Genomic DNA, 25,799 nt, shown 5'->3' with positions numbered 1-25,799 from the left:
ACTTAGTAGCTTATGAGTACTATTCTTCTTGTAACTATGTTTTAACACTATATTCAAATACAAATATGCGAAGTATGTTTTCTTTGTAATAATAGTATTAGTGTAATACTCCATTGTTGTCTTTTTCCTCCTGCAAAAATTTGAATACACTAAAAAATTTTTGACGAAATAAAAAAATTAAAGCTTTCAATGCTGCAAATAATCTTATAATTTTATACCATGTACTGCTATCCACAGTTGAATATTTTAATTAATATATTTGGTTTACATTTCGTTGTTATGGCATAGTTTGTTATGCAAAGTGATTTTTGTCACTGATGAGAGCAAGTCTATAATCTATAACAATAACAAGTTAACGATTTATGTCAAAATATGTAGGTATTCTAATAATCTTGTTGTTATTATATAATAACAATAAAAAATAAAACAATAAAAAGAGATAATATATGTATTTAAGGATATTACATTTTATGAAAATATTTTTTACTAGCATATACTTACCCAGTGAAAGTTTGGAATAAAGAGTAATAACGTTATATCCTTTTTAACTAAAGATAATTACATCATCTTCTTTAACAAAGAGAGCAGGATTTCGCATCTTTCTCTAACCTATAGAATGACATTAGATACATAATATACATATTCAAAATATATAAGCATCAGAATATATAAAAAAATAATATATACTGGTGTGAAAAATTAAAGGATCACAAAATTTTTGGCGAAAAATTGTCGATATTTATATCAATTTTATATTAATTGCTATAACTTCGTGGAAGAAAATTGTATAACTTAACTTAACTTAAGATATTTAACTGGCCTTATTTTGAAACTTGAAAATTCCTCATAACCGTGTGTCCATTCTTTTTCAGAGATGTTTTTATATCATATAACGGTTGAAAAAGTGAAGATGCTTCTTTTTCTCGCAAATTTTAGAAATTCAAACAATTGTACAGAATTTACGTTTTAAGATGACTTTGTAAAAGGAAGTCTACTTTTTACAACAATTTATCAAAAGTTGATGTATGATCTTTTGTCACCGTACATTACAGACGTAACACTACGCCGTGCAACCTTATCATGATGTACTTTGAGCTATTCCAAATCCAGCGGAATACTTCCTATTTAAAGTGCAATAAGACGGCAACCAAAAATTCGCACATCAACTTTTGTTAGGTTGTTGTAAAGGGGATTTTCTTTTACAAGGTCATCTTAAAATAAATCCCGAAAAAAATTTTTCAAACTCTGTACAATCGTTTGAAGTTATAAAATTTTTGAAAAGAAGAAGTATCTTTACTTTCTCACCCATGATATACTTATAAACATCTCTACAAAAAATGAACACATGATTATGAGAGAGGAATCTTCGAGCTTTAAAATGAGCTCACAGTTACACATAACAGTTACAGTATAACAGTATAACAGCTTAAATATTGATAACTTTTCATTGAAAATTTTATGATCTTTTAATTTTGTACACTAGTGTAGACTCACTTGATCAATTGTACGATTTCCTAATGTTTTACTGACTAGGATAAGTGAATTCTCAGAATATTCTTTTTTTACAGCTTGTAATAAGATCATATCTTCCTGCCGTGTCCATGACTTTGTATTTACATTGGTACTTAAATCAACAGAATTTTTTATCTCATCAGATAAATCAACCTTGCTTATGCTATCATTTGACGTTCCTATTTTCGCATCCGATGTATTTTTTGCTACTGTTTCTTTAGAATTTTTATAATCAATGAATAAGCATCCTTTTTCACCTAATTTCATATGATCACTAACATTTGAGTCTATGTATTCTACTTTTATTTCTTGCTTGTCAATTTGTTTCTCTTTTTTATTTTTACATTGAGATATGCGTATTTTTTTTGCACTTCTATTTATATGATTTATTTCACTTCTGGGTCTTTTAAAATCTTTTTTCTGATCTGTAGATTTTGACGGCGATTTTATAGCTTTTTTAGACTTTATAATTAATTTTTCTCCTTCTTCGTTTTCTTTGGTAGGTGAATTTTTTGCTATAAAAGATTTCTGATGTTGTTCATCGGTATGAAATTCATTCTTTGAAGACCTTCTTCGTTGTGTAGATGAAATAGATGAAGCAAATTTATCAGTAGCTTTTAAAGATATACGCGCAATATTTTCCAACTTTTCTTCTTCAGCTCCAGGAAAAATAATTTTTGCAGGTCTTAAACCTTCAGATGTTTGAAGGTAAATTTTTCCATTGAGGAACTGTATTTTGTAAATGTAAATCATAAATTTTTGTATTAAAAATATGTTAAACAATTTCAAATAATACATATAAAATATTAACTTTTATTTTAAAGAAGCTATCCACAAGTAGTTAATATGTGTATGTTTATTAGTTGTAATTCATCTTTTCACTTCTATTCTGTATTTGAGACTATTTTAAAAACTATCAAAAAATAAATAAGAAAAAACATACCCTTGTGCCACAAGACACACAATGTTCAGAAATATTTTTAGAAGTGGATTCTTCATCGTTATGACAACTGCATTTGCAGTTTTCTCCACCATAAGGATCTTCTTGAAATGATAATACAGGCAATTCTATATTTTCATATAATTCAGGTGCATCTTCAGTATAAATTTTACTTTTATCATATGGTCCCACTGGACATGTTAAGTTTTCAAACATATGTGATGCAAACAAACTGTAAGATAATAAATTAAATAAATATAATTAGATACCTATAAATTTTTTCTTATTAATATATATAATAATATTATTATTTATGTTACCTTTCTGGAGGTTTAGCAGTGGGTAATATTTGTAAAAATAAATCCATAACTAAAGGATGTCCCTTAAATATGGGACTCATAGTTGCATGAACATGTTCTAATGTTATCTGTGGATCGGATGAAAGCTGTGTAATAGCTTGCATCATTTTTGCTATTCGAGAAGGTTGTTTAGCAAAATATATTTGAGCTACTTTAACAAATTCGCTCATCTTTTGAAGCATTATATATTCCACTGATTTATCCATCATTGCAGCTTGATGTGGCCTCAAAAACAACAAAAAGTCTGTACAAAGCTCAGGATATTCTCGTAATTTTTCACATACATCTCGATATAAAGTAATAGTTATTGCATCTTTATCTATCGCAGATTTTTCCATAATTTGTTCATGGTGCAAAGATCTTGATGGACTCGAGAATGATAATTCGTTCTCCATTTGATTAATGCTATCTAATTTGTCATAATAATCTAAATATAATTTTATCACAGATCGTAATGTTGCTGGATTGTCAGATTCTAATGCCAAGTGCAATTTCTGAAGATATGATGCTGCAAACTCTATATAAAATAACATAAGTAAATTAAAATAACTCAAGTACTTTAAACTTATTAAGACACATACTTGAACCTCTTTCTTCTTCGTTTAATGGATTTTCAGATTCTAAAAGTCTTTTAATGTTTTCTAACTCTCTAGCTTCTTTAGCTTTCTTTCTACTAATAGAATCTTTCTTAATAGTTGTGCTAGCTAACATTAACTCTGCAATTTCATCTTCATTATCCTAAAATAAGATATAAAAATCTTAAAAACGTTAATTTTATTTCACTAAAATTAATAACAATTTTACTCACAAGTTTAGGCGAATCAGATATTTTCTCTATATTTTTATCTATATCATTCTTTTCTCTGGATTTTAAGGCATTGCAATTAGATGATAAACCTTTTGGTCCTAAAACTTGGGCCATTAATTTCATATTTTGAGCACTTCTTGTTTTTGCTAACCTAGGAGTAGTTTTTCGTAATTGAGGTAATTCTTGTACTATTTCTGAAGACTTTTTAGAAAACTTTGGATGTTTTGATGTAATTGAATTTGTAGGTACATCATTCCGAACTTCTTTTAATTCACTATCATCTGTTTTTTTCTCTTTTTCTTCTTGCATAGTTATAACTTTTAAAGAGCTGTTACGATGCAATGAACAATCTGTATTTAATGCATGTGTATTATGTATTTTAATATTTACTTCATTGTCTGATACATTTTTAGAAATTTCACAATTAATGTTTCCACTTGTGCACAAATTATCTTTCAATGCATTTTTAGTTGTTGTCTTCTGTTTTGTATTTGCAGGTAATATTTTTGGTAATATATTAATAGGTGGGTTTTGTGTACACAAAATGTGAGCTTTGGAAACAGAAACATGGTTTCTATTTCCATTTGTAAGGCAATCTTTCTTCATAATATCGTTATACGAATTAACCATATGTTTTTGCTTTAAGACATTAATTTTCTGCTGTGTCTATAAGAATACATATGATATGATAAATATACAAAAAGGTTTGGGAAAAACTTTAGGGGTACGTAGTGTCTTACTGACAAAAACACTTTGTAACTGCAATCACTTAGTTGCCAACCCAATATATGCTCCTAAAGTCTTTCCCAAATTTTTGTACAGACTATATACACACAAGAGGCATTTGATATTATCTTGATTTACATCAATATTATTATCTGTAGCAAAAAATGTTGTAGATAAGTGTCGAACAGTTTTAAAGGTGGCACATTTTTGTGTTAACTTTTTGTTGCTGGAATCATTCACGCTTAATCTGCAGTATTTTTTTCCAAAGATAATAATAGTAAGAGAGATCAAGATAATCAGGTACCTTATTTTGCGGAAAAGATAACTATATTAAATAATAAGAAAATATAATAACGTAGAATATCGACTACGTATATAAACATTTATAAATATTTTGTATGAAATACTTACATTATTACAATAAGTTTGCCAAATTACAGGTAATAGATTTATTGATTGATCTTTGGGTGCTTTGAGATCGCATTCTAATGTTATGTAATGTATTGTTCTAGGAGCACAACCCTTCTCAAAGTAATGCTGTGGAAACATTTTTCTAGTAAAGTTCTGTTATATTAAAAAAATATATTATATTATTTGTAGATATATTATATTTACTTTTATTGGATTTGCATTCTTTGTGTATCGGCGTTTTCCAATGTGATTTAATAATCCTTCAGGTTCCCTGCATGGCACTAAATACTGATTAATTAATTTCACTGCATCTAATAGTTGGAGTTTCTTACTTTTTAATTTCTTTGATTTAGTGGCAACAAAAGGGAGAAACTGCTCCAAACCCAATGCAATTAAACTAGAAGACAGATTTCCATAAAATATATATACTTTTTTGATACTACATACATATTATTTACATACCTCTCTTCAGATTTTAAATATGGAGGGCGTACAAATTTATTTAATTCACTTCTGAATGGTATTTCAGGCAAAAGTTGTGGATACATTAGGGCTTTACTGTCCATAAATAGCTTTTTTAATTCTGGATCAAATTTAGGAATACACTTATACCTATTTTTAAGATATATTCTTTTTATTGCATCCCCATCTGCCATAGCTTTTTTGAAATCTTCAGAAAATTTGTTATCCAAAAATTTATTTTCCCAATCAGATACTAATTTTAAAGCATCCGGTAAATTTGCTACATTGAATGCAGAATTAGGGCCATTACTTAAGTACCTAATAAAAGTAATATAAATTCAATATATACTTAATACACTATATATGTTTAATTTAAAAACTGCTTACTTAGTTGTAAACTTACTTTATACTATTTAGATTTTCTTTGCACGTTTTTGACTGAGAATGCAGATCTGGGTGCATATATGTCATAGCAAAATGTTGTACCATTAATTGTACATGTTGACGAAATTGAACTGCCAATAACTCGCGTTGATTTGGATTCATTAAATTAGGAAGTTCTGGTTCTTTATAAGTAGGTAATAAATCTGTTACAGAACAATTCTAAACCAAAATTAAAATTGCAGTAAAATTATATCCTTAATTAAAATATAGTTATCATATCATGGTCTTACCATAAAATTGTTTTCAACCGAAACATTTTTATTTTCTGGAGACCTTCTTGTTTTTGAAATCTCCTGATCTTCTTTCGGAAATATATCTATAAACTCAAATAATTCTGCAGTCAAATTATTTAATTCCTTGCGTGTAACATTTACAGCTTTATCAGCTCTTAATTCTTCTTTATCCACTGTAAACATATTCAAATTATTTTAATAGCCTGTATAATTTAAGAAATGTATAGTATATAATCATATTTTTTATCATACATACAAAGTTCTGTTTCTTCGTCTTCTAAAATATTATATTCTGGATCTGCTTCCGAATCATCTTCCACCATAGGTTCTTGAGTGAGTGGTTGAGTAAATTCTTTTAAGAAATTATCCCAATCTTCATCTTTTTCACAATCCAAATCATACATATCAATGGTTATATCTGGAGGTATAAATGCTTGTTCAATCTGTTCCAAAGGTGTTTCGCTTAAACAAACTTTGGATCGTGTTCTTTGACCAATACTTTCTTCTTCTGTTGGCACATAAGGAATTCTAAAAATATATAATATTAAAGTAATTAGAATTCTATTAATGTATTATATTAATATATTATTTAAAATTATCTTAAGTACGTTAATTTACCCAGGGATTTTAAAAATTCCTTCAGGATCGTGTGATTCTTGTTCTGGATTGTATTCTTCATCAGAAGAATCTTCTGGTAATTCTTCTTCGATTAATGCTTGTACTTCTGATGAAGTTTTCTTCACTGGAGTAATTGGCCATGGTATATTAACTTGGGCTGCTGCTAGCTCTCTATATTAATTAAGATACAATTGAGTCATATTTCCTAATTCTAGTATATAATTATAAAATATATTTTATCAAACTATACTTGGTCTTTGCTCTTGTCAATCTTGGCTCAAAAGCTATATCATCCTCTGTATTATAAAGACGATTTTTAATCATTGCCATTATGTATATTATTAACGTCTCGTTTCTGCATGGTGGATCTGGGATAGTTTGGTCTAGTACCGACAGAGGGCTTTAATTCTTATATGTACATAAATGTAATCTAAAATAACTTTAATTTACGTGAACTTATGTTTTTATTGCGCGATCTAAAATCTAAAAGTGGATCGTCTGAAGAAACGTTAGAAGAAAAAAAGATGAATTTTCTTCTTCAATAGTATTTTGTTTTAAAGATTCCTGCACACCGATATATATTCGATATATACCACTATATTTTCGACTTTTTTCGCGTAGAATCACCCCCTTTCCGCTTGTACCACCAGTTACCAACCACCTTGTATATTCTTTTCATAATACAAATACAAACCACTATTCCATTAAAAAGTAGACGAAGGCCAATTCACAATAATTATTCCACGATTATTAAAATCATTAAATCACTTAAATCGTCTTCTTAAAATTCGAAAAAATTAACTTCAATTTCGCGATCGGTATGCTCTTTTCGCATGTACAATACATTTACAAATAACTTTTTTATTACAATTGTTACCCTGAAAATAGTGTATGTGTAAATAGAACATACATTATTATATAATAAATATGTATGTTCAAGAAGAAAATGTTGATTCTTTAGTTCATCAGGAAAAAAATATCTATCCTTACGCAACAATTTATCAATAAAAGATAAAATATGAAATAATTTCGTGTTCAAAATATACATGTACAATCTTGTATTTTAAAAGTATATTAAACAAACGAAGAAACATCATCAAAGTTCACCTTCGATCACTTTGCTTTGTCGTTTCATCAATAAAAGGTATGCATTGTTAATAAATAAATTTTATTATGAAATTACGATAATGATATTTGTCAAGCAAGAGATAAATTAAGCGGAATCAACTGTTTTTCCTCTTAGCATGCAAATTTTGAAGGTCGTATTCAGATTTAATAATTCGTTCGTATTACATATAAAATATTGTTACGATTCTTACAGCTTTGTTGCCAGAAGCGTTGAACAATCATTGTGAACGTTGTACACCTCGACAAGCTGCACTTGCACACAAATTGACAATATTTATGCAACGAAATTATCCCAATGAATGGGAATCGATTATACGCCGTTATGAATTGCTCAAGTATTTTATGTAGGATGAAAGGATATCATGGAAAACAATATTTAACGCTGCAACAAATTCTTGAGAGATTCTATAACTTTGAACGTAATTAACTTTATTATTAAAAAGTTTTAATATAACTCATAATATTTCATAATATCAAACATTTGTGTTTGTGAGAATTGTCATATATAAGAAGAAAAGAACAAGGTAAAATGTATTTACCATAAATTTCTATATTATGTACTTACCTACACCCAATGTTAGAAATTTCGTATTTTCGATATCAGTACTTATCGGATCATATACTATATATGATTTCGTACCCTCCCTGATTTGTCTTTAAATTTTCGTACCAACTGGCTACAATCAATCGTAATTTATTAATAAATATACAAAATTTAGAAATATGAGATATTTCGTTGTCGTGGCAGATATATAAGATATATCTCACTGAATGGTGCAAATAGCCATTGTCTCGTCTCTTTCTTAGATTTCTAACGATCTTTCAAAAGTCAATATATCTTTGCAAAAATTTATAAGAAATTATATTATCGTTACAGGTACACGTTCTTACAGAACAATTCAGAGGGCCGATATATTAAGTAAACTTTAAAATCTATAACGCATCATATTACGCATATATCGCTTCTTACAAACGATCAATAGACTTTTATAGCTTTTATACATGCCGATGATTATCTTGTTATACATATATGCCTATCTTAGATGTATCTAGATAACGACGGTGGAATAATTGTTCAAAATGAAATTTGATCAAAATGAAATGTGTATTCGCGTCAAACAAAGTTTAAGGGACAAGATAGAAAGTTTATACATATTATAATCGACGTATAGTCGGTTTACGATACAGTCGAATGATAAAGTGGGTTGAAGTTGTGATACGGTGTGCATTTTAATTAATCTGATGATTGTAATGTCGAAATGAATATATGTCTGTACACGATATGAACGGAATATTTTGTAAGTCATGGATCAACAGGTAATAGGAGATTCTACGAATAGGAAAAGTAAACGTCAGGTAACGAATACATAATAACACATGATATATTCATGATATATTCATTTAAAAGAATATATTACTTTTTAAACTTACATAATCGGTGTCTTGAAATAATATTTATTCTCGATCAAAAAGATCTATTTCCCAAAATACGTTGTAACTTTGTAAGAGATCAAATATAAAATTGCACCAATTAATTAAATCGAACGATTTTATTACTGCAATAATTAGTATCTATTATTCGATTATGATTATCTAGATATCTATTCAATTATCTAAAGATCCTTTAATCGAGAAAGTTTATTCACTTTTTGATTTGTTTATTTATCGTACATATATCGAGATGGGTAAATTATAAGATTTCCAAACGTAAACCTTGTTATAGCATTAACATCGTATTTTTATTGATGATCGTCCTTGGCAAGGTACGCAACGTAAATACCCGATGGTCATCCTCTAAACACGGCAAAGAATAATCTCTTCATTATTCTTGATAGCACGTTGTTCTCGCTGTGTTAACTATTTCTATCACACTGCTCAACATGTATTCTCAAACGTCAAACATTCCTCACTCCTCGTATACGGAGAGCATTTTATATAATTTTAGACAAAATAATTATTGGAGAATTTTCTTTTAGAAGAAATTGATTGCATATTGATATTAACAAATTTATATAACAGATGGTTTTAACGCGATTAGGTTCAATTATCATGTATATTCACGACATTTCATAGAACAAGTAATAGTCCAATAATACGTACTTTAAAAATTTATTTAAATTTGTTTTCGTCCATTTATCTAATTTCTCGGTAGATTTAACACCGATATACGAAATTAATTAGCTAGTTTGAAAACTTTAAACAGGTGAAAAGTATATGACTGATATATATAAATGATAAAATATATTTATTTTATTTATCGGTATTATTTTTTATATCTTGATGCTTGTATTCAATCGCTACTGTACAACGTATGCGTACGTTCCATGGAGTATAAAATACTCAACTAACGCGTTTATCTACTCCCTCCAATGTCCTCTGTCTTCAGCTATATAATTCGACAACTTGCTTTAACTGTTACAAAGAGCGGTTTACTTTCCGCTGTATAGGGTAGCTTTCAAATAACATTTGTTTTTAAATTGCCATCTATTACTTCGTTAAACGGAACGTAGTAATCTGTACATTTTTCTATCTTCATATCGCTTTCGTTGGTATAATCGTCATAGAGTTTTGCATTTTAAAATTGAAGCTGGAAGAACGTGCTTCAATTACAATATGAAGATTTATCTCTTATTATTTGCCTTGGTCGCAGTCGTTTGTGTAACAGCGGAAGATTATACCACAAAATATGACAATGTAGACGTGGACAGGATCCTGCAAAATGGTCGTATCCTCACCAATTACATTAAGTGCATGCTGGACGAAGGACCATGTACCAACGAAGGCAGAGAATTAAAAAGTAAGTACATACATTTGTTACTTCTATCTAGTGATATAGCCCCGTTATAGATCATTCGAGATTATACATTTAATTAATAATTTATTAATTTATTATACATGTAAAATACCTAATTAACAAGTGTAAAAACAGTAGAAAGCTATACTTATGTGTATAATAGTTTATACTAAAGTACGATTTATTTTAATATAAAAGTACTAAAATTACATATTTTAGATATTAATAGATATTATTTATATTCATATCTATATAAAATTCCACGGAGAAATTATTTCTGTATTAAAATGTCAATGAATTTTAGTTCAGTTTATAACAAATGAATTATTAATACATGGTACTAATTTATGTAGATATTACTGTATAAAAATGTGAGAAACGAAGGAAATGACATTTCATAAATATCCTTTCCTATCCGTTATTAATATTTTTATATTTTAAATGCAATTACGTTAATGATTTTACTTTAATAGTATTAATATCGTAAAGCATACGAAACGATAGAAAAACATTCATTTTCTAAAACGTGACTTCGAATATAATATACTCGTAATATACTGTAGATATATATGTATATCTTTTTTTTTTTTAGTACTTTATTATTTTCTTTCTTTTTCGAACTTTTGCAACTGATCACTTCTAAAATAAAAAAGAAGATGTACATAGAAAACTACAGAATTTACAAATTTGTAAACAGACATAGATATTTTTATAACTAACGAAGCAGTTTTATTTAACTGCATGACCAAAAGTCACACCGGTTTCTTTCCGAGGTTTCTACGTGCATCTGCTGCAACGATTACGACAGAGTTCAATTCACTCTCCCTCTCTTTATTACATAAGTTGCTTTGAACTTTCTCGTTTTGATTACATCGAACTCTCTTAAGTAACGTCTAAGTTATTATTATACATATGTACAGTATGTTCGGTTTAAATGTATACACGCTATTATGTTTATAATAAAATATAATTGAAAATATCGAAAATGCGAAAAAATATTTTTTAAGAATTATTTGATTTCATCAAGGTAACTTAGTGGAAGGTTTGAATCTTCTTTAGATTGTAATTTACAGAGACATGAATATCAGCAAAGTTTTTTAAGATGCATTATATATTTTTATTATTGTCATCTTTTTTATTAAACAATGTTAACGAGTATATTTAAACAATAATTTATCGGATATTTTTGCGAAGACATCGTGCAAACGTTAAATACGATTATTATTTAGTCGTAGAGGAAACGAAAAGAGAAAAATTAAGAGCGAGGGGGAATTAAAAAGCGTTGAAATCTGAGGAAGATTTCAGAATAGGATGGAGAGAAAAATTGTCATGGAATATTTGAAGGAAAAGAAAATGAAAGAGAGGAAAATGCACCTAAAAAGAAATAGATTGAGACAAACAGAAGAGAATGGAACGATTAAAAGGGGGAAAGAAAAGACGTGAGAAGAATGTGAAGAAAAGAGAAGATGAAGGTTCAGCAACAAATGCGACATAGCAAATTAGCACAGTTGTACATACATATAAATAATCATAATTAGAATGTTAGAACTAGCAGAGTATCTGAATGAAGAGAGAAGAGACGGAAGTCAAGGACTAGTGATAAGGGCAAAAATTTGGTGCGGAAATTTGGAAAAGTGAAATAAATATTGGGAAGAAAAGGACGGAATTGCGATTTGTCCGAGGACAAATTCCGGACTTTAAAACAGTTGATGAAGAATTGTAGGAAAACAGACAGAGAGATCAGGATAGAGAAAGCAGTGAGCGAAAAAAGGGATGGGAAAGTAGAGGAATAAGATAGGATTAAGATAGGATTGGATAAGTTGAAGGTAAAGCAAACGAGAAAAAAGATGTAATTATAGCAAACAAAAGAAAAGAAAAAAATATATATATATAAGAAAGCGATAGTATAAAGTATTGTTAGAGAAAGTAATTAGAAATATAGTTAGGTAATAGAAGATAAAAGAGTGAAAATGAGAGACTTGAGCGAATGGGAAGAGCGAAAGGTTAAGATAGAATTGTAAGTCAAGGATTTTGTAAACCAAGCCCATTTTTCAGTCGTGAGACTGAAAATAGAGAATATTGATATATTAAGTTTAGTTAATATCTCTTGTTCGTAACACTTGATTCGTAAGATGAAGAACGATTTCTTTCCAGGCGACATAAATATTTATGTTATTGTACAATTTTTACTAAATTCGTAACAGTATTTCACATAAATTGTACAAGATGCAATTAATTACACTGTTACCCCGATTACAAATGTACGAATAAGAAAAATCTAATTGTTTTCCATCTTACAGATTACACGTTATGAAAAACAAAATATTGTCCGAATTTCATATTTAAGTCGAATTTTTCATAATAATATCCGATAAGTTATTATTTAAACATTCTCGTTATACATACACATCATTGAAATCGTTTTGAGATGTGTAATAAAATGGCAATTACAATAATATGTATATGGTTCTAGTCTAAAAACTTTTAATTAATGTTGACATCTCTGAAATAACAATTCAGAAAAAAATTCAGACATTCCATTAAGTTTCCTCCGCGAAATCAAACAATTTCGACATGAAATACCTATTTTTTCAATAACTAGAGAAATAATAATACATATACACATAAACTAGATATACTGTATACATATATTGAAATAACTTTTGTTCTAATAAGTCCTCTTTTTTCTTTTTTCTATTACAATCCATTTCCTTTAAGTTGAAATATTATAAATTAAGTTGAAATTATATTGAGTTGAGTATAAAAAAAACAATTTTGAGTATTCCACTAAATTTGTGCTTTTTAGATAATGTTTATATTAAAAATAATATTAAATAGTACTATAGGAAGACAAAAAATTGTTAGAACTTATTTCATACTGTTCTTAAACAAACACAAGAGTAAAAATCCTTATCCTAACTTTTACCTATGTATATACAATTTGACAAAAATCATTATTATTTCTTGCTTGCTCTCTCTCTCTCTCTCCTTCCAATATGTAAATTTATATATATTATTCAGATTATTATGGTTTATTGTATAAAGGATCAATTTGCACATGAGAAATAATTATAAATAATTATATAATAAAAAGTTTTATACTATTTAATTGTCCTTAAAAAATTATAATATGTATTATTGTATTAAGACTTCATAAAATAATTGTATAGAGTTTTTATAATTGAATTGGAAAAATGTTAAATAATTTACTTGTTTATTGTTTCAGAAATTTTACCCGACGCTTTATCTACAGGTTGTAGTAAATGCAATGAAAAACAGAAACATACAGCGAACAAAGTAGTAAATTATCTGAGAACTAAAAGACCGAAGGATTGGGAACGACTTTCCGCAAAATATGATTCAAGTGGTGAATATAAGAAGCGTTACGAAAATGTATTACAACCTACCAAAAACAGTTGAATTTATATCTATAGATCTAAACAATAAATTTATGAGGAGATTTGTACAATAAAACTATAATAACAAAAGTAATAAAATAGCTTAATGTATACATACATAGATTGTTGATAATAATTTTGTTACTTTATGTTAGTGAGCTATGATGTTTATTAAATACTTTGTCTCACATGCTGAATTCATGTCTGATCGAATATTTTTGTCGTACTATAAATATAATTAAATATTTAAAGTAAAAAATGTGTGTTCATTTTCTTTTCACGAATACATGTTTTTTTAAATATTTTTTGAGTATTTATTAATATAGTTTATTTATTTCAAAGTCTATCTGTGAATGAATTCATACATTGAGAATGAAGGATATAAATCGAAATGAAATATTTTTAAATCAATAATGTCGAGATTTGTATCGCATTCAAAAAATAAGTACATTCTTCATTCAACTCGCCTCTTCTTGACAAGTGAACCAAGCTGAAAAAAATATTAATTTCAATTTTAAGATGTCTTTTCAAAACATGATGAAACGCATAAAGGTCTTACAAGATCTGAAATTGCAGGTAAATTATTTGTTTGATCTGTAACATTCGTCTCTGGTTCTCTAGCCTCTTTTGGTGGAGCAGTTTTTTTCATATTTCTATGTTGTGGAAAAGTGGGCATAAGTTTGGGGTCACATGCTAAAAAAAGATTAAATTAAATGGTAATTAACAATTTTAAAATATTATGATAATTAAGAATCTCTAAGTATTACGATAATAATATACAGGATGGTTCACCAGATATTGCTACTTCGATTTACGTGACTGTTGTTATTCGCTGGAAGAAATGTATAGACAGTAGTTCTGGTGGATCACCCTATACATATCGTTTTCTGTGGCTTACGCAAAGGAGCTTCTTTGAAGTAGCTACTTTGTAAACATTCTTCTGCAGTGGCTCTCTTTTTTGGATCATACATGAATAAGAAATTTAATAATCTCAAACCAGCGGCACTTAACCATGGAAACCTTTGTTTCAAATTATTATATGGTTGCTGTTTTAATGTAAAGTTCTGTAGCGCTGGAAGTGTATTAAACTCAGGCCAAATTGCTTCACTTGGTGTGCCTAGCAAGTCAACAATTAATTCTAATTGTGCAATTTCTGATCGTCCAGGCAATAAAGGCCGATGCCCAAGTAGTTCCCCTAATAAAAGCATGTATATGCATGAGCGAAATTTAAATTATTATATTAAATCTTTAATGTTATACATAAATTAGAAAAAAATATGAAAATACTATACCTAAAATACAACCTGCAGCCCACATATCGACAGAAGTTGTTTGAGTTTTAGCTTGTAATAACAACTCTGGTGCTCTATACCATAATGTTACTACCCTAGGGGTCATTGGCTTTAAAGGTAAACCAAACCACCTAGCTAATCCAAAATCAGCAATTTTTACACATCCTTTGTCTGTCATAAGGAGATTTGAAACTTTCAAATCTCTATGTACAATAAAATTATGATGTAGATAACGCAAACCCTTTAATACTTGTAAAACAATACATTTGACTTGACTTTCTGAAAATGGAGCTTGCATATTGTCCAGTAGACTTGCTAAGTCTTGTTCGCAATATTCCATAGCAAGAAATATGCTTTCTAAACTTCTCCCTACTACCACTTCTCTTAAATGTACAATATTTTCATGACGACAGGATAAAAGAACAGATATTTCTCTTAAACCACTGACTGGAAGGCCATCTTTTTCATGTTCCATTCGTACCTTTTTCAAGGCTACAACTTTATCATTTTTTGTATCCCTTGCTCTATAAACAATTCCATAGGTGCCTTCACCTATACGATTTAATTTTTCAAATTCTGACACAAATCTGCATTTACCTAACTATAAAAAAAGCAATAGAACATCATTTATTACATTGTAATGAATATAACTAAAGCTATAACAAAGATGGATAAACTAAGTAGTTACAATATCTTGTTCTGGTATCTCCATTGGCTTGCCAGTCAAGAATGATGTTAATACTCCTCTTCTAGTTATTGGTGCTGATGGATCAGGACCAGATTCAGACGCAGTCTTTTTATCAGTATCATTATTTTCAACTGATTTTTTCTCCAATGTTTCGTCTAAAAAATTATTAAAATTTCACATCTAATATTTATTTTCTAGTATCTATTAGTATTTCATGCCTATTAATATCATTTAAGGAACAACTTAAGACATTGGAATACTTTGTACATTGTACTTTATAATATAGTAATAACAATTATATAGGAAACACTTTTTAGAGTTGACAATTTCATTAATAAATTATACTTGAACTGGATCAAATTTAAGTTCCATTATTTGTTTATTTTTGCCAATTTTTTATCTGAATTTAAAATTTAAGCAACATTATGCCAACCTCAACGACAAAAATCATTAAAAAATACAATTAGTTTAATGTACAAATATCATATAATTTCAAATAATATGTAATAACAAAAAGATCGAATTACTTAACCTAGCATAATAATGTTTATATGTTGATTGTAATCAAATAAAATTGTACCTTTCGTCATTATGCAATATTCTCAAAAAGATATTTTCTCAACTATACTTGTTTTCCTCTTTAACATTCGTGTTTCAAAAAGCGTAGATGTAAAAACTCTCAAATACTAACAATTAATTGACCGGGTAATTTTCAATAATTCATTTGCACCATTGGAAATATAAAAGATAGATTCGACAGTCCATAGATATTAGGACATTAAAGAACTACCATTATACGCTACCTTGTGTTACATCTTACAAAACAGGATACCTTAAAAGTTAATGTTTATATTATTAGAAGTATGTAAATAGAAATAAAGATAATTAGATATATATATATATAATTATTCCATTAAAATGTTTATAATAATATTGAATTTTTGATTATCTTATGATAAATTTGCAGATTTTGTAATCCTTTTGAAAGAATATTGCGCTTTAATAATAAAAAAAGTCATAAATATTGTTAGTACGTTTTCTCTTTTATAACTTGGATTCTATGCACTTTATCCTTGCACATGATACCGTATCGAGTGTGACTGTAAAATATTTCCATTATCAACAATCCGAGAATGGAACGAAACCACCAGGAAAATTCTTGATTGATAAAACGGAACCTAATCTAGTATTGGATCACAGAGAGAAATTTTTCAAACTTAAGAAGAAAAGCTTGAGCAAAGAGCTTAACAAAAAATGCTTCAACTTACTAATTTTTCGTATCATGAATAATTACAGTGCCGAGCAAATTATCTTCTAATAAAAGTAATCTTTACAATTCAAGTAGTTGCTTTCAATTTTTCGCGCACTTCGTCAAACAACAGTTAGGATGGTCATGGCGGTGTTCCATGAGCATTTGTGATAACCGTTAAAATATGTAACACATATATCATGTGTGTAATTTATGTTATTATTTAAATAGTTTTAAACATATTAAATTTGCATTTTGCTTATGGTATTCATATTTTACGTATTGCATTGCCTTCAGACCATAATGCTTTCACAATGTAATATTGCATATTGCATTTCAACGTTTGTCTATCTTCAGTATCTATAAGTCTATGATATTTATGTTGTGATCAATAGATACCATTGGTAAAAAATAGATAGTACAAAATTAAATGTAAAATATAATATTTTTATAAATGGGATGTGACTTTATTTTTATGTTATAATGATTTCTCTGAGATTTATTTAAATTTATAGAAATTGTTTACCCATAGAGAAAAAAGTTAAATACGCAATTTAAACGCAAAATCGTAGTATACATACTGCAAGCATGTAAATACAATTAAAGATTAAAAATTAACCTTAAATTTAAATTAGAAGTTAACCTTACTTTTGCTGTTTAATAATTATAAAGTTTCTGTAAAATTGATTCTATTTTTTGTTTCTTAATTAATGTGAGTGCATGAGTATCGAGAGAAGTATTATGCTATCAACGTATCTCGATGTTGACCGGGCATTGTATTTATCAATAAGGAAAACCTTTTAAAAAAGAAAAATAATTAGGGAAGAAGGAATTGCAATTTTGTATTTAAAAGATCAAAACCTAAAAAATGAGTTCTCACCATGAATTAAATATATCAATAGAATATCCAATTTCTGGTGACATAAATCATATTAACACACTTTCTGAGGATATTGGTGCTCTCTATCTCTCAGATGATTATTCAGATGTAACTTTAATTGTTGGTGGACAAAGATTTAATAGCCACAAAATCATTTTAGCTGCACGTAGCCAATATTTCAGAGCTCTTTTGTTTGGAGGTTTAAAAGAATCTACACAACACGAAATTGAGTTAAAAGATGCTAATTTGACTGGTTTTAAAGGCCTACTTGAGTACATATATACAGGACGAATGTCTTTTACAGACCGACGTGAAGAGGTATTAATTGTCACTTATTTTCATTATCATTTTTAATCAACAAATTATTATTGTTTTCAGGTTGTGTTGGATATTCTTGGATTAGCACATCTTTATGGATTTTCAGAATTGGAAGCTTCCATATCAGATTATCTTAGAGAAATATTAAATATAAAAAATGTCTGCCTCATATTCGGTGCAGCACTTCTTTATCGACTAGAATTTCTTACCAAGGTATTGATATCATATCTAAAAATACATTTGAAAATATCCACTGAAAATAATCTATTCTAGGTTTGTCATGAATACATGGATGAACATGCATGTGAAGTAATTCAACATGAAAGCTTTTTGCAATTAAGTGCTGATGCTTTGAATGAACTTATCTCAAGAGATTCCTTTTATGCGCCAGAGATTGATATCTTTTTAGCTGTACGAGCATGGGTAAATGCAAATCCTGATGCAGATGGCAAAACTGTTTTAGGTAAATATAAAAGCATTAAAAATAAAAAATCTGTTTTAAATATATTTTCAAAATAATTTCTATATAATACATTATTCAATTGATTAGACAAATTTTGTAGATAAGGTACGATTATGCTTAGTTTCAATCACAGATCTTTTAAATGTTGTTCGTCCAACTGGATTAATTTCTCCGGAAGCAATCTTAGATGCAATAGCTGCAAGAACGCAAACACGTGATTCAGATCTTAATTATCGTGGTCGACTACTTATTGATGTAAATGTTGCTCATCCTCTACATGGTGCTCAAGTCCTACAGGGTGAAATGCGTAGCTATCTTTTAGATGGCGATACAAATAATTATGATATGGAACGAGGGTAAATTGATAAATTTATTTTCCAAATTATTCATTTAAATAATACTGTTCTTTTATTAGGTATACCAGACATACTATTACTGAATCACGAGAACACGGTATTTTAGTCAAGTTAGGAACTCAATGCATCATCAACCATGTAAAAATGTTGCTCTGGGATAAAGATATGCGTTCATATTCTTACTATTTAGAAGTGAGAAAAATAGATTAAGTACTAATTTTCATGTTTAATTCTTCATAGTATAATTATTTCTTACTGTTTTGTAGGTATCCATGGATCAAAAAAATTGGGCTCGAGTTATTGATTATACAGAATACTTTTGTCGTAGTTGGCAATACTTATACTTTGAACCAAGAATAGTTCTTTATATTCGTATTGTTGGGACAAATAATACCGTAAACAAAGTAAAGTCATTATTAAAATTACATGGAATGTTTTTCTATTGTATAATTATAACTTTTGATTTTAAAGGTTTTTCATCTTGTAAGTTTTGAAGCATATTATACAAATCATACAGAAAAGCTCTATAATGGTTTTGTTATTCCAACACGAAATGTTGCTACTATGGATCAAAGTGCAACTGTTACAGAAGGTGTTTGTAGGTATGTAAAGTTGTTGTGTATAAATGTATTTCATTCCTTTGTAATAAATTGTTTAAATATAGATCTCGGAATGCTCTCTTAAATGGTGATACATCAAATTATGATTGGGATAGTGGTTACACATGTCATCAAGTTGGATCTGGTTCTATTTTAGTACAACTTGGACAACCGTACATTATAGATTCTATGCGGTATATATTATTACATTACCTATAACAAATAAGAAAATATGAAATTTTCTAATCAATATTTATTTACATATAGATTATTGCTTTGGGATTGCGATGATCGTTCGTATTCTTATTATATAGAGGTATCCGGTAATTCTTGGAGTTGGGTTCTAGTTGGTGATAAAACCAGAGAAGCTTGTCGTTCGTGGCAAACAATACACTTTGAACCTGCTCGTCCTGTCGTTTTTATACGTATCGTTGGAACACACAATACAGCAAATGAGGTAATGATTGCATGTTCATTTGGAGTAGTGACGTTAGAGAGCAACGAAACTATTTATAATTAAACACATTTTATACATATCCAAAAGTTATCCAAAACATTTTGCTTTTTAGGTTTTTCACTGTGTTCATTTTGAATGCCCTGCTCAAACAAATGATAAAGTTGTAGGTAAATCATTGATGCACAAAGAAAAGCAATTAAAAACTCACGATTCTACGATTTGGTCAGTGTCACTAACCCCAGAAACAGCTACAGAAGCAGTTAATATTGATCAAGAAGAAATAAATTCTACAGATAGCAATATTTTTTAAGACATTAACCATTTGGGAACAAGTCATTATGCAAAATTTCATTGATAGTTAAAGAATTATGAACTAAGTATTGTACTTTCGTTTTTTGATTTGAACTTCCTATATATTAATGGTTTAAGTGCTTGTATAGTATAGAGATATAAGTATCACATAATGATATATAATTGTAAAAATAATTGTAAAATAAATTTTTTAATTAAAGTAAATTTTTAATTTAGTCAAATGAGCCTTAGTTCATTCCTATATGACTAAAGAAAAGAAGAAAACTGGAAATCGTTTGGTAATGCTTGTTAAAATTTATTTAAAGTATTTAATAATGTAATAAAAGTTTATTGATTAGAAATAGATCGAAAATAACCTAAACGGTATTTTAATAGTTACTAATTTACAATAATATAATGATACATATATATATATATTTTCATAAAATTAATAGATAAAAGCAGAAAATTGATGGATATATACAAATATTAGAATTTATTTTTATGTAATTTTTAACTTATTTAAATATTTGAATTATATAATTAAAGCATGTGTATATTCGATTAATATCGTATTAAAATTTTGAAAATGTCCCTAGCAATTTTATCTTTGTTACTTGATTGTATAATTTTTATATAGTATAATATAAATTGTAATAAGTTTACTATAAAGAAATATACAATCTCATAATTCTCAAAGTTGTCAATTTTTCAGATTTAATTTATGTTTATGTTTCAATTATAATAATTTCGTCAACATAAGATGTTTTCATTGATGCATTAACACATAACCAGATACATAGATATATGAACATGCATTACAATGTATAAACTGTACTAGAGTGTGTAAGTAAATACCATCTTAATGTGGTGATATTAATGCAGTATATTTGTACCACTTAGGATAAGTAATATTAAAATAAATTGCAATTTGATAAAATTCATTTTGATAACAAACACTTTGTAATTGTATTATAAGGAAAACGTTAAATGAGGTGACCAACCTATTTACTTTGATTATAAGAACGACCACCTAGCGCAAATACGAATAACACAGGGCAAATAAAAACAGCGGCAAAAGTAACAACATTGGTAAAACAACGATAATATAACGCGATTTAAAAGTTCTTCATAAATATATGAATATCCTAGGCGTCATATCATGAAAGAAAACATATAAAAGTATCGATGTTTAAATGTAAACTTGAAACATATTCAATCAAATATAAAATTCATTCATTGATTTTATTAATTATTAAACATATAACGTCAAATAGTGAACTTTTATTCATGAATAATTTTCATGTAATGAAAGTTTTGATATGATTATTCAATATAACGTGCCATATTTTGGAAATGGAATACAAGGAAATTATTATTATATCAAGAGAGATTCGATTAGATAAAGAAAAGAATCATTGTTATTTTGGCTATCATTTTCTCAACAAATGGCCATGGCTGAGAATTTGGAAAATGAAAAATATCCTTTACACAAATGCATATTTCAAGGGGACGTTAAAGCTTTAAGTTCTTTAATCAGAACTTACAATATCGCTGAAAAAGATACACAAGGTTAACACAAACATTATAAATTTAATAATTTTGTTAACAATATATTTGTTGATAATTGATTTTACTTAAGTATACATTATAAAACAATTCATTTTCTTTCAATAGGAAATACTCCTTTACATTTAGCTGTCATGTTAGGAAGAAAAGGTAATATATATTTCAAATATACATTAATATACATAAATAATTATTTAATATACATTATTGATATATATGTAAAGTTTCAAATAAAATTTTAGAATCAATTCAATTATTACTTGCACACGGTGCACCTGTAAAAGTAAAAAACTTAGCTGGGTGGAGTCCACTTGCAGAGGCAATCAGTTATGGAGATAGACAAACCAGTTAGTAAAAATAATAGCAGGCTACTTATCAGAAAGAAATAATTTTAATATTAGTTATATATATATATATATATATATATATATATATATATATATATGTATATATATTACAGTATCATCACTTGTGAGAAAATTAAACCAACAAGCTAGAGAGCAAATGGAAGAAAGAAGGCCAAATTTACTTGCAACATTACGCCAAATGGGAGACTTCTATATGGAATTAAAATGGGATTTTCAAAGTTGGGGTATTTAATGTTATGTTTGAATTATAATTAAGTTGCAGATGCTTGCATGCAAATTCATATTTTTATGAACACTGAAGAAATAGGATTTATATGTATATTACGATAAGAATACTTTACTTTTTGGATATGTGGTATATTTTTGCATATTCTTTTATATTTGAATTTCCCATAAATTCATAAACATTCGCAATCAATTTATAATAATTGTAATAATCTACAAGTATCTATAATTTTCCAGTGCCACTTGTTTCTCGTGTACTTCCTTCTGATGTTTGTAAAATACATAAAAGGGGAGCATCTATCAGAATGGACACTACTTTAGTAGATTTCAATGATATGAGATGGGAAAGAGGTGACATATCATTTATTTTTAATGGTGATAAAAAGCCAAGCAAATCATTGGCAGTACTTGATAATCTGGCTAAACGTTATCAAACAGTGAGATATGAGGTCAAATTGCTTTTTATTAATTAACATCTGCAACTGAATATCTTTCATTATGAATTGTAATAATGAATTTATTATCACTGATTCATTTTTTAGGAAACAGAATTGGAAATACAAGATGAAGTCGATATTCTTATGTCAAGTGATATCATGGCAGCACAAATGTCAACAAAAGGTATTACACTTTCAAAAGCTCAGACAGGCTGGATATTTCGTGAAGATAAAAGGGTAAGGCCAGCATTGTTGGTTCTGCCTATGATACTTCTCCTCCTTCTCCTGCTCTTTTCTTAAAATTTTTTTGAGATATATCTCAAATATTTAATAAAGGAGATGGTAGGGCCTTTCCACGCGGAATGTTACCAAATCGATGGAATGGTTTTGGAAAGTAAGAAACGACGAGAACATTTAAGCGAGGAAGACTTACAAAAAAATAAGGCTATTATGGAATCATTAACAAAAGGAAGTTCACAAGGATTTGCTAATGAGAAGGTAAACAAAGTAGCAGAATTTTCTTTTTCTACTTAAATATGCTAATTTATCAACTTTTAGCCTCAAGTTAGAAGAGCTTCATTAAATCCACCACCAGAATCAAATATTACTTGGGAAGAATATATTATGGCTCCACCCGGTCAATCTCCACTTCTTGGAAGAAATCTTGTTTACAAGGAAAGCAGTAAATCATTTAAAGCAACAGTTGCTATGAGCCCAGATTTTCCACTGACTGTCGATATGTTACTCAATGTTTTGGAAGTAATAGCGCCATTCAAACATTTTAGTAAATTGCGAGAATTTGTTCTAATGAAATTACCACCTGGTTTCCCTGTAAAAATTGATATACCTATTTTACCTACGGTGACAGCAAAAATCACTTTTCAAGAATTTGCCTTTCGGAATGATATAGATCCCAAATTATTTAAGATACCACCAGATTACCTTGAAGATCCTATGAGGTAAATTTAAAAACTTTTTATAGTTTTCCTACGTAATCCATTTAATTAAGTAGTGTTTTTAAATTTAACTAACTCATTCTTTTTCGAAATATTTACTTATAAATTTTATAAATTTCATTAGATTTCCAGATTTATGACAGCTTCGCGCGTTGGAGATAACTCAAGTCAATTATCATATTAAAAATGAAGCCTTTTTTTCTCCAAAAAACTATTTGAAGAGAATTATTTGGCTTTCAAACAAAAATTTTATCAAACATATTGCTGCCAGAATGGCCTCTTAAAAAGTTACAAAGTACTTTTTACAAAGAAATTGTTCTTTTGAATATGAAATATAGCAAATAGCAAGTATTTTTGTTGATAAAACTACATAATAAGTTTGAGGGTTGGTATACTTTATTTACAAAATTGTATACTAAATTTAATATATGGAAACAACTTAATAAACTTATGCACATTAAAATTAAGAGATACATTGTACACTATAAAGTGCATAAAAAATAACTCTTATCCATCTTGCTTTTTCTCAGCTCTAATTTTGAATTTTTCTTTTCCACGTTCAGTAATTAATACTTAAAAGAATATTTTGCAGTTTGCAGTATTTATTTAAAGAGGCAATTTTTATCTTTTTGTTAGAGAGAGTATTATTAATTAGTAAAAACTATTGAAGAGGAGTATTATAAATAAATATTTTCTAAATATAAAGGCCAAATGATGCATCCGATTTTACTGCATTATATTGACTTTATCATTTCCATAGTCTTTGAAAAATAGCGAAGCGGTTTATTAAGGTTACTTTAAATGCGACATCCTGCACATACCTAACATTTTGCTAGTAATCTAGCATTGTAATACATACTATATGATTCATGTGTGTGTTTAGTTCAAAAATTTTTAAATAAAGATTATAGCAAATCATAATGTTGTATACATTATTTTAGTTTTGAATTACTTTCATTAAAAATAATTGTTTCAAATCTAATTTGTAGTATGTCACTAGATAACAGAAATTAGATTTAATTCCTGAAAGAAAAAGTGAATTTTTTATTACTACGTATGCTAAATATACTGTGTTATATATATATTATATCAGAAAGGAACTGATTATATTATTTTATTTACTATATACTGTAATCCTAAATTCGTGGTACACTTAAAGTGAGAAAGGTTCTATAGCTCAAAGTAAGAAGGAAATTGAGAATATATATATTTTCGAGAAGTCCAAATTTGAAAACTTGGTAAATATACATATATATGAATTTATCCAATCCCAGATAGACAAGGATAGATCATTTCGACAAAAGGTTACTCTAGGTATGAAAATTAGTTGAAGATATAGAATAAAGTTTTTTCATTTAAGGCCTTGTTTTTGAGAAAACCGAATTTGAGAATTTGTCAATATATGTGTACCAGACTCATCCTTAACCAAACATATTCAAATTTTGTTTTTTCAGAACAAGATCTTAAATGAAATAACTTCATTCTGCATTTTCGGTTTATTTTCGCATGTAGAATGATTCTTGTACTCTTGTCTATGTTGAGCTAGACTACTAGACAAATTTAAATATACTTGACAAGTCTCCAAATTCGATTTTCTCGAAAATAAAGCGTTCAATGTAATTTTGTTACTCCTGGTTTTCGTTTTATTTTGCGCTATAAAATCTCCTGTGATTTCAATTACATAATGAATTTATGATCACAGTGTATATGTATAGATTAGTGAATAATAAATTACAAAAATCGTAAGAGTACATATGTATGGTCCTAATATAATTATATGTATTTATTGGAAAACACCAAATAAATTAATTTACTCAT

At 28.0% G+C, this 25,799-nt stretch overlaps 5 protein-coding genes across 5 annotated transcripts; 3 read left to right on the top strand and 2 right to left on the bottom strand.

Moving 5' to 3' along the window:
• Positions 1-217: 217 nt before the first annotated feature.
• Positions 218-6,994, bottom strand: LOC117235725. The gene is made up of 15 exons (XM_033498026.1): positions 6,764-6,994; positions 6,514-6,684; positions 6,152-6,423; positions 5,893-6,068; positions 5,622-5,821; positions 5,219-5,536; positions 4,961-5,153; positions 4,757-4,882; positions 3,620-4,285; positions 3,393-3,549; positions 2,773-3,328; positions 2,456-2,684; positions 1,495-2,241; positions 502-609; positions 218-336 (listed from the first exon to the last, which is right to left on the bottom strand). Exons 1-14 carry the CDS (start codon positions 6,841-6,843, stop codon positions 559-561), a joined length of 3,942 nt encoding a protein of 1,313 aa, XP_033353917.1. The 5' UTR covers positions 6,844-6,994; the 3' UTR covers positions 218-336; positions 502-558.
• A 3,042-nt stretch (positions 6,995-10,036) lies between these two features.
• On the top strand, positions 10,037-14,093 carry LOC117235735 (ejaculatory bulb-specific protein 3-like). Its single transcript, XM_033498052.1, has 2 exons — positions 10,037-10,438; positions 13,662-14,093. Exons 1-2 carry the CDS (start codon positions 10,255-10,257, stop codon positions 13,853-13,855), a joined length of 378 nt encoding a protein of 125 aa, XP_033353943.1. The 5' UTR covers positions 10,037-10,254; the 3' UTR covers positions 13,856-14,093.
• Positions 14,094-14,128: 35 nt separating this feature from the next.
• On the bottom strand, positions 14,129-16,557 carry LOC117235729 (cyclin-dependent kinase 10). The gene is made up of 6 exons (XM_033498039.1): positions 16,394-16,557; positions 15,814-15,968; positions 15,126-15,726; positions 14,732-15,028; positions 14,393-14,526; positions 14,129-14,323 (listed from the first exon to the last, which is right to left on the bottom strand). The coding sequence occupies exons 1-6, from the start codon at positions 16,401-16,403 to the stop codon at positions 14,288-14,290; spliced, it is 1,233 nt and encodes a 410-aa protein (XP_033353930.1). The 5' UTR covers positions 16,404-16,557; the 3' UTR covers positions 14,129-14,287.
• A 765-nt stretch (positions 16,558-17,322) lies between these two features.
• On the top strand, positions 17,323-20,662 carry LOC117237242 (BTB/POZ domain-containing protein 9-like). Its single transcript, XM_033501007.1, has 10 exons — positions 17,323-18,260; positions 18,321-18,473; positions 18,534-18,723; positions 18,824-19,079; positions 19,139-19,271; positions 19,346-19,483; positions 19,551-19,681; positions 19,744-19,872; positions 19,946-20,135; positions 20,248-20,662. Exons 1-10 carry the CDS (start codon positions 17,931-17,933, stop codon positions 20,443-20,445), a joined length of 1,848 nt encoding a protein of 615 aa, XP_033356898.1. The 5' UTR covers positions 17,323-17,930; the 3' UTR covers positions 20,446-20,662.
• Positions 20,663-21,247: 585 nt separating this feature from the next.
• Positions 21,248-24,888, top strand: LOC117237247 (ankyrin repeat domain-containing protein 13C). The gene is made up of 9 exons (XM_033501018.1): positions 21,248-21,998; positions 22,104-22,145; positions 22,238-22,342; positions 22,456-22,587; positions 22,826-23,037; positions 23,131-23,262; positions 23,362-23,523; positions 23,584-23,984; positions 24,106-24,888. The coding sequence occupies exons 1-9, from the start codon at positions 21,875-21,877 to the stop codon at positions 24,119-24,121; spliced, it is 1,326 nt and encodes a 441-aa protein (XP_033356909.1). The 5' UTR covers positions 21,248-21,874; the 3' UTR covers positions 24,122-24,888.
• Positions 24,889-25,799: the final 911 nt, after the last annotated feature.

The sequence above is a fragment of the Bombus vosnesenskii genome, unplaced genomic scaffold (assembly GCF_011952255.1).
Source record: "Bombus vosnesenskii isolate JDL3184/JDL3185 unplaced genomic scaffold, Bvos_JDL3184-5_v1.1 scf7180000013264, whole genome shotgun sequence".
Classification (NCBI taxonomy): domain Eukaryota; kingdom Metazoa; phylum Arthropoda; class Insecta; order Hymenoptera; family Apidae; genus Bombus; species Bombus vosnesenskii.
Note: the sequence above shows the minus strand (reverse complement) of the source record. Positions and strands in the feature narration are given on the sequence as shown.

Bases quoted from the DNA above. Each gene is read 5' to 3' on its own strand.
- LOC117237242 (XM_033501007.1), top strand. From the start codon at position 17,931: ATGAGTTCTCACCATGAATTAAATATATCAATAGAATATCCAATTTCT. The intron at 19,484-19,550 runs GTAAAGTCATTA...TTGATTTTAAAG, and splicing joins CAAATAATACCGTAAACAAA to GTTTTTCATCTTGTAAGTTT. The intron at 19,682-19,743 runs GTATGTAAAGTT...GTTTAAATATAG, and splicing joins GTTACAGAAGGTGTTTGTAG to ATCTCGGAATGCTCTCTTAA.
- LOC117235729 (XM_033498039.1), bottom strand. The intron at 15,727-15,813 runs GTAACTACTTAG...CTTTTTTTATAG, and splicing joins AGATACCAGAACAAGATATT to TTAGGTAAATGCAGATTTGT. The intron at 15,029-15,125 runs GTATAGTATTTT...TGCTTTTATTAG, and splicing joins GGCTGCAGGTTGTATTTTAG to GGGAACTACTTGGGCATCGG.
- LOC117235725 (XM_033498026.1), bottom strand. From the start codon at position 6,843: ATGGCAATGATTAAAAATCGTCTTTATAATACAGAGGATGATATAGCT. The intron at 6,424-6,513 runs GTAAATTAACGT...ATATATTTTTAG, and splicing joins GGAATTTTTAAAATCCCTGG to AATTCCTTATGTGCCAACAG. The intron at 5,537-5,621 runs GTAAGTTTACAA...TACTTTTATTAG, and splicing joins GAAAATCTAAATAGTATAAA to GTACTTAAGTAATGGCCCTA.
- LOC117235735 (XM_033498052.1), top strand. From the start codon at position 10,255: ATGAAGATTTATCTCTTATTATTTGCCTTGGTCGCAGTCGTTTGTGTA. The intron at 10,439-13,661 runs GTAAGTACATAC...TTATTGTTTCAG, and splicing joins CGAAGGCAGAGAATTAAAAA to AAATTTTACCCGACGCTTTA.
- LOC117237247 (XM_033501018.1), top strand. From the start codon at position 21,875: ATGGCCATGGCTGAGAATTTGGAAAATGAAAAATATCCTTTACACAAA. The intron at 22,343-22,455 runs GTTAGTAAAAAT...TATATATTACAG, and splicing joins TTATGGAGATAGACAAACCA to TATCATCACTTGTGAGAAAA. The intron at 22,588-22,825 runs GTATTTAATGTT...ATAATTTTCCAG, and splicing joins ATGGGATTTTCAAAGTTGGG to TGCCACTTGTTTCTCGTGTA.